Below are 7,830 nucleotides of genomic sequence, written 5' to 3'. Positions count from 1 at the left end.
GGATGCTGGTGGCGTGCTTGGCTACCTGGGCACACACTGGCTCATGTTCAGCTGTCTCTCAACCAACCCCCCCCATGTCCTTTTCCACCAGGCACTTTCCAGCCACTCTTCCCCCAGCCTGGAGTGCTTCAGGGGGTGGTAGTGACCCAAGTTCAGGATCCAGCACTTGGCCTTGTTGACCATCATCATGTTGGCCTCAGCCCATCGACCCAGCCTGGCCAGCTCCCTCTGAAGAGCCTCCTACCCTAAGCAGATCAACACTCCCACTTAAATTTGGTGTCATCTGCAAACTTGCTGAGGGTGCCCTCAATCCCCTCTAATAACTTGGATAGTCAAAGAATTTTACTTAAATTTAAAGGCTATGCTCCTTCAGCCCTCAACTTTAGCTAAGGCAAAGAGTAATAATTTTACTACTATAGTTGCTCCTGCTTGTAGAACCACTTGTCATTGTTATTAGTGTACTTTGTGACTGTTTCCATGCTCAGCAAATACAGCTGAGCCTCAGGGAAAGTGACACTGCCTTGATGGAGAAGAGGCATTGTGATCTGGCTCAGTGGAATTCTGTAAATGCAAATTGTGTGGTAATTAAATCATACGACAAAGAGGAGTCTTTTTTTCCAACAAGAATTACAGCACTGACTTCTGTAGCTTTCTTACAAGACTTCAGAGGGCCTTATGTTCTGTGTTGACATGTGTAATTTGCATTTCATTGTCTTTGCACTGCTTCATTACCTGGTCTGTAATTGCTGTGTCAGGATTTGGCTTGGGGAGATAAAGAATGTTGTCCTAGTGTTGTCCAGGTTTGAGTAAGGACAGCTGCTCACAGCTGCCTGACACTTCCACAGAATGAAGATTAATGTCTTGGACTGGATATTAATGTTGTATCCTCCAAGGAGAAATAATTAAAGAAGGCCTAAAAACTCTACCGTAATTGAAAAATGTAATAAATATTTCCAATAGTGTCCCACTGATGGGAATAAAGTTGTATCTCAGGGATGTGTGGGTTTGGTTAAAACCAAAGGGGTTTTCTGCTGAAGGTTTTTATTATGCTGGTATTTTTGCTATGCCATTGTTGTTTCAAAAATAGTTAAACCAGAGTTTGAAGGTGCTGTGCTTGGCAGTCAGCTGTGTAATACGTGAGGTGTGAGAGCGACCTCTGCAAAGCCTTGTTGCATATTTTAGTCACAGAATCTCTGATACCAAGGTGGCTTTGTGGGGAGTTGAGGCTTAAGGCCTCCGTGCCAGAGAGGAGGTACTGCCTGGTGAAGTTCTTGCTTCTCAAAACTATCGTGTAGTGCTCAAGGCACAGTTTTTGTGCAGCACTGGGTAACGGTGCTTGTCACCACAGAAATCTGAAAGGCAAAACAAAGCCAAAGATCTTGATGTTTGGTGGTATCTGCAGCTTCCTGGAAACTGGAGTCCCTTTGCATGTTGCATTTTGCATAGCAGTTATTGGGGTGTGTTCAGATTTTCTTACTGAACTGTGCCAAACCTTTTTGGTTTTTAAGATCCGTGTTTTTCACATGTTAATTAAAGAATATAATGCCCTAGAATTTCTCATTTGTTTTATTTGTTTACTAGGTTCCAGTACCATGTTCAGTGGGCTAAAAGTGTTTTGCAAGAGCAAGGATTGGATGAAAGCTCAGTTACCAGAATTCTCGAAAATTACACTAAGCCACTTGAGCTGCCATTTTTGGAAAAGGATGGAGCTGAACAAACCAGTAACAGTTGCAACAGAACAGGCCCAAATACAGAAAATACAGAATTTTTCAGACAGCCTTCTACAGATACTGGAAATGTAGTAACTCAGAGTCCTGAGAAGCAGAATGAAGGCAACAAGAAAACCTGTTTGGAAGGAGACTCAGCATTTGATCCTGTGGCCACACATGGCTCTAAAGAACAAGAACAAGGTGACTTGAAAGAGAAAGCTGAAGAGTCTTGTCAGGAGCATGAAAAGAAAGAGAAAGCTGTGGTGGCTTGTCAGGAGCATGATTTCCTAGTGCACTGCGGCTGCAAGGCCAAGGGTAGTGCGGAGCAAAGACCTTGGGAGATGGTCAAGTCAAAAGAATGTGCTCCAGAATATGTGTTGGTAGAAGAGGAAGAGGAAGGTAGCTTATGTCCTGAAGATGACTCTGCTCACACACGAGAAAATGTAAGGATGAAGAGTATCCCAAGCTTTTAGAGAAATAACATTATCGGTGCTGTTTTCAAAATTCAGTGTTTTTTCCGGTTTAAAGTTTTAGTAATATAGCAATATTTTTTTTTTCTTGTAGCTTATCAAGAAGGAAAAACTGGTGTGCAGAAAAAATCCATTTAGGATTTTTGAGTATTTACAACTGAGCTTAGAAGAGGTATGTTTCAAGAGGTTTTAATCTGAAAAGTGAACCTTAATCTGTGTTGCAACATAATTTTATGGCTGTTCCTAAAGTACAGGGTTTTCCTGTGTTTCCCAAGTATTCAGGTTGTCTTAGTCATTAAAGTTGTTTTTAATAACCTATGATAATTACATGATATGGCTAAAAAGAGAGAGAGAGGCTCCAATCCCATTTGCTTTAGAGGAATGATTCCACTGACAAAGAGACCAGGGGTAGGACTTAAATACAGAAGTGCCAGGAATATAACATTGATATACATCCTACTCCAATTTTCCTTTCAGTTGCTTCTAAGTATATTCACATGTGTTAGTTTTAACACTGTGCCTTCAGAAGTCTACAGCACATATGCAGACTTTTTGTAGTGCTGTGTCTCTTGAAATGTAAAGGTCGTGAAGACAAATATCAAAGTAAACTTCCAGGCGACTTGTGTGTCTCGATGGCATAAAGGTGCTTGTATAAAATTAACCTGAGCCTTTGTTCTTGTGTGGAATATAAACTACAGGAAGAGTCCAGCTATCAGTTAAACTTATTCTCTTTATTTTTTCAGGCTTTTTTCTTGGTGTACGCTCTGGGATGTTTAAGTATTTATTATGATGAGGTATGAGTTTGGATTAATTTTGAGATCTCTGGGGACACCATTAGTTTGGATATAGTTTGGTCAGAATTTTTTACATACTGTGGCAGTATTTTATGCTGTTCATTCTGAAGGATGAAATACCAGAGTAATAAGGAAGTTTTTCTTAAAAGTACTGAAATTTCTGTTTATGAAATACTGGTGTGAAAGTTTTATGTTTACTGAGGCAAATGCAGTTAAACTCAGTTTTTCTGCAGAGAAAGATTTTTGTTGTAGCTTAGGCAGAAGATATGGGGAAAGCAAGTACGGGAGGAATAGTATGGTGGATGGTCTGTCTTTTCTGAAATAGGAAAATTCTTGGGAGTTTTAAGCATTAATCTTTAAGTATATCAAACTGCTGTTAGTGTAATGACAAAACAATTGAAACCTGTGCTTCTAGTAAAATTGATCAGCTTTTTTAAACAAGGGCACTATGGGGTTGATTGTGAAATGCTAAAAAAATTTTAAAAAAAAAAACAAAACCACAACACTAAATGGAGCAACAGATTTCTGTTTTATATTTAGGGATTCCACGTTTTATTGCCCAAAGTTTGTGTTCTTTGAAGCAGGCTGTGATATTTGGCTGTTACACTCTACTGCACCCAGTATTCAATATCGACTTAATATAGTCACATTAATGCCTTCGTGATTTTTTCTTTTTAGGAGCCCCTGACTATTCTGAAGCTATGGGAAGTTTTCAGTGAAGTGAAGCCTGATTTTAAAACCACCTACATGGCGTATCACTACTTCCGCAGTAAGGGCTGGGTCCCCAAAGTTGGGCTGAAGTATGGAACAGATCTCTGTGAGTAGCTTCCTTCCAAAAATGGACTCACTTGCAGCTGAATTCTTTTCAGGCAGTGCAAGACCCCAGTGCCAAAGGTGAATTAACAACGAGGAGCTGCACGACTGGAGCAGGCTTTGCTGCTTGCAGTTGGCAAAAGACCTTTTTAGCTAGACTAGAGGTTAGCAACAGTCAGGGTGAGTGGAGTGCAACATCACATATCCAGCAGCTGAGGAGATCGCTTGAAAGGCTTCTTGTTTTCCTTTGTGAGGTTAATAGTTAATACACGACTGCACTGAAGTTCCCTTCCTGGGTTTCTCTGTCCCCTTCTAAACACGTCTCCTGCAGTGTTAATGTGACAGTCAGCAAGTTTGCACCTAGATCCCCATTCACACCAAAGTCCATGCATCCCAATATTCATCCCACTTAATGGAAATTGGACTTTCACTGAACTTACTGCTAAGGTTGTTCCTCTATATAGTTTGGGTTGGTTTTTTTTTGAGGGGAAGGAGGGAGAAGGGACTTGCCTGTTTGTTAATGGTAAGATTTTAGTCTAACAGAAATAATTAGTAGCAACCCCAATCCCTCTGTAAGTAATTAAGGAACTACACAACTCCCATCAGCACAAAAAGTACAGTAGTGCCTCTTGTTACAGGAAAATGTGCATAAAGGGAGATATTTTTTAGTGTATGCAGGCAAACCAGCATAACGAAAATTAAAAGCGGTTTTAATACTGCTGATGCAATTTCATGATATGGGGGTCTGTGTATCTGAGCACGTGGAGGTTGTGCTGAGCCGCTCCTTTACAGCAGCGTGTAGGTTTGGCTGAACTCATCATCACTGTTCTTACCACCCTGGGCTGCAGGTGGGCTTCTGCTTTGTTCACCATTCATTCCTATTCTGGACAGAGTCTGTTGTTTAGCGTGTCACTGCCTTTGGATTTGTGCCAAACAAAGGAGCTGGATTAGTTTAAGGCTAGTAGGAGTTCTGCCTTACTCATCTCCTCTAGCTTGTCCTTCAGCTGTACCTTCTTAAATTTGATGTTACTGCAATTACTTAAAGGGCATAATTAGCAAATCACAGTTGTCTCTGGATGAAGTGTGGCCTGTCTGTTTCCTGAGAGGGTCTGTGCTGGCCAGCTGTACAAGAAAACCTGTGCTAGCTAAAGAAAAATCCCCTCTTGGGAGGATTGTAATTACATGCAATGTGATTGTATAAAGAAGGAACTTGTAGTGGGTTTGGTGGGTGGCATGTCAGAACTTGTGCCCTGTTCCTCTCCTAAAACTTGGGGAAATGTTTGCTTGGAAGAGAAATGTGGTGGCTTACTGTGATCTTTTACTTCTACCCCAGTGGCTTGACTTCTTTTGCAAATACATTGTTAAAAGCATGACTCTGTTGCAGAAAAATTCCATCCTACACCTTTTCCCACAGCAATTGCAAACTGTCCTGTGGCTCTTTTGCTTTATCTTTTAGCTGCCACCTTGCTGCTCCCACATGTTTATCTCATCCCTCTCTCTCCACTTGTTGGGACAACTGAATTTGGAGTAGACTTCAAAAGTGTTGAAGTTTTGTCTTGTATAATTAAAACTAAGAAAACATTTGAAAATATATATGGGCCCTGGTATCAAACTGGGATGGAAACTCTGCAGCTATCTAACCAAGGTTGTTTCTCTTTCATTTCAGTGCTGTATCGAAAAGGCCCCCCCTTCTATCATGCAAGGTTTGAGACTCGTGTTTCTGTCTGATTTCTTAGTTTCAAATTGGTGCATTTCTCTCACACAGATCTAGCTTCTTCACTGGTTAAGCACGTATTCTTCACTCAGAATTCTTTGCCAGATGCATTCGTACTGGGAGTGCAAAAGTCTTTTTAGCAGAGTTACCAAATAACACAATTTTATTGAATTCATCTAACAGCAGTAAGACATTAAAAACTAAAAGTTCCAATGAGCGTATATAGCACTCATACCATGAACATGCTCAGGAAAGTCATTTGATGTAATAATACTGACTTTTAAAAATACACAGGATGGATAATTCAGGTACTTCAGGAAAAAAAAGTTTTTAAGGGGTGATAATTGTCTTTATTTGTCAGCTAAGTTGAACTCTTGGATAATGAATTGGTGATAAATGTTAGATTGGCATTGAAAAGATAATGCTACGAAGAGCAGCAGAAGGGTGAGGAGGGAAAGTGCCAGTGAGCCACAACTTCATCTTTTCTCCTCTTCCTAGTAGAAAGAGACTTAAGTTTCACAGCTTGCTTTACTGCATGCTGGTGTGTTGTTTAACACTAGGTTTGAGACTCTAATTCTTCAGTTGCATGATCTTCCTAAAATGGTGGTTTTCTTTTTGTGAATTGCCTTGTCTGCCTTGTTTTCCAGTTACTCTGTCATTGCTGAATTAGTTGATGATAGTTTTGAAGGTTCTCTTCGCAGACCGCTCAGCTGGACAGCCTTGTCTGGGCTGAACAGAACAACTGCTAATGCTTCTAAGGTAGGTGTAAGATGATAGTTTTAAAATAGCTTTAAAGTGATAAATGCACAGTTTAGTTCCAAAGAGCAGAGGGTTGGAGTGAGGCTGGAAAGAGAGTCCTTCTGTTTGCAGTCTGCTGAAGAACATGCTGAGTTGCCCACAGGCAAACACGAGTTTCCTTTGTCAATATACAGATGAATTCTGGAAGAAGCTTATTAAAGTTCCGTCGCCTGTAGGAATGTTAGAAGTTGGGTGAGGAACAGAAGACCCAAGGGACACTTCTTTCCTGCTTTCCACTTCTGTTTTTAAAGCCCTCTCCATCAGCCAGGGTTTTCTTTTGAACAGGGGGAGTCTCCAAAAGCTTTTCTCTGCGATAGAGCCTCAGATGTGCTTCCATACTGCTCAGCTGTGGGGTTATAACTCCAGTTTATCTTCCAGCAGTATTGTGCTTTGATATGGGAGATGAGAGCCATGTATTATACAACTCTCCCCAGAGACAGAAGACATCTTGCAGAAAGGTGTCTTTTGGTCTGCAGAAGACATCTTGGAGAAAAATTGGTATCTGCATCTTTAGTATGAAACTTGTATAAGAAGAAATCAGTTGAAATTAATTTATTCTTGTTTTCTGTTCCCCAACAGGAACTTATGTTGTGCTATTTGATTAGGCCGTCTGACATGACTGAGGAGGAGATGTCAACGCCAGAATGTATGAAAAGAATTAAGGTTCAGGTGAGGAATTGCTTCTTTGCTTTGCCCCTGGAGCTTTGTCCTGGGGCAGCTGGACAGCTGACCTCAGAGCCCCTTCGAGCCCTTGCAGGTTCTTCAGAGACTTAAGATCTCTCTTTTTCCCCCATAATAATTGCTGGTTTTTATTTCAGGAACTGATTGTAACTCGTTGGGTTTCTTCCCGTGAGCGCAGTGAGCAAGATGAATTTTAAGTGTATAGGAAAAGTGTCTTTTTTTTAAACCATTTCTTGTTGGTTTTTTGACTTGAACTTCACATGGTGAACCATTGCCTCAGATCAAGTTTCTATCAACATGTTCAGTCGGTATGTATAAATGCTATTTAAAATGAGATATCCTGTGCATGGGAGAGAATGTTGTATTGAAAAACATTAACTGAATTGTAATAATGCAGATGAAGGGGGCAAAAATAAAAGCTGTGTCCCAACTCGGACTACTTGCTTGTTTCCTTAAAACTTAAAAATGTGTATGTTTGATTGGTGGCTAGACCCGACTTCATAGTTTGGTGAGGCTGCACAAACTTAGATCTGGGGAGAGATTTGGTTGTTGCAATATCAAGCACAGTAACACATCACTGTTGGGTCCCCAAACCCTGGAATTTAGTGTCTTCTTCCTAATTTCTAATTTAAATCTCCCCTCTTCCAGTTTGAAGCCATTACCCCTTGTCCTATCACTACAAGCTCTTGTAAAAAATCTCTCCCCAGCTTTCTTGTAGGCCCTCTTCAGATACTGGAAGGCCACAGTGAGGAGCCTTCTCTTCTCCAGGCTGAACAACCCCAGCTCCCCCAGCCTGGGTTCACAGCAGAGGGGTTCTGGCCCTCAGATCATAGAATCATAGGATCATTTAG

At 40.9% G+C, this 7,830-nt stretch overlaps 1 protein-coding gene across 1 annotated transcript in view; it reads left to right on the top strand.

Moving 5' to 3' along the window:
* TSEN2 (TSEN2 tRNA splicing endonuclease subunit) overlaps nt 1–7,176 on the top strand; it is a 10,124-nt gene extending 2,948 nt beyond the window's left edge. The window contains exons 4-11 of the mRNA XM_008948057.1: nt 1,582–2,152; nt 2,274–2,351; nt 2,923–2,973; nt 3,652–3,790; nt 5,453–5,489; nt 6,148–6,259; nt 6,878–6,967; nt 7,117–7,176. Of these exons, the coding sequence (XP_008946305.1) occupies nt 1,582–2,152; nt 2,274–2,351; nt 2,923–2,973; nt 3,652–3,790; nt 5,453–5,489; nt 6,148–6,259; nt 6,878–6,967; nt 7,117–7,176 (1,138 nt within the window). The remainder of the gene's footprint in view (nt 1–1,581; nt 2,153–2,273; nt 2,352–2,922; nt 2,974–3,651; nt 3,791–5,452; nt 5,490–6,147; nt 6,260–6,877; nt 6,968–7,116) is intronic.
* Nucleotides 7,177–7,830: the final 654 nt, after the last annotated feature.

This window comes from Merops nubicus, unplaced genomic scaffold (assembly GCF_000691845.1).
Source record: "Merops nubicus isolate BGI_N331 unplaced genomic scaffold, ASM69184v1 scaffold6199, whole genome shotgun sequence".
Taxonomy (NCBI): domain Eukaryota; kingdom Metazoa; phylum Chordata; class Aves; order Coraciiformes; family Meropidae; genus Merops; species Merops nubicus.
Note: the sequence above shows the minus strand (reverse complement) of the source record. Positions and strands in the feature narration are given on the sequence as shown.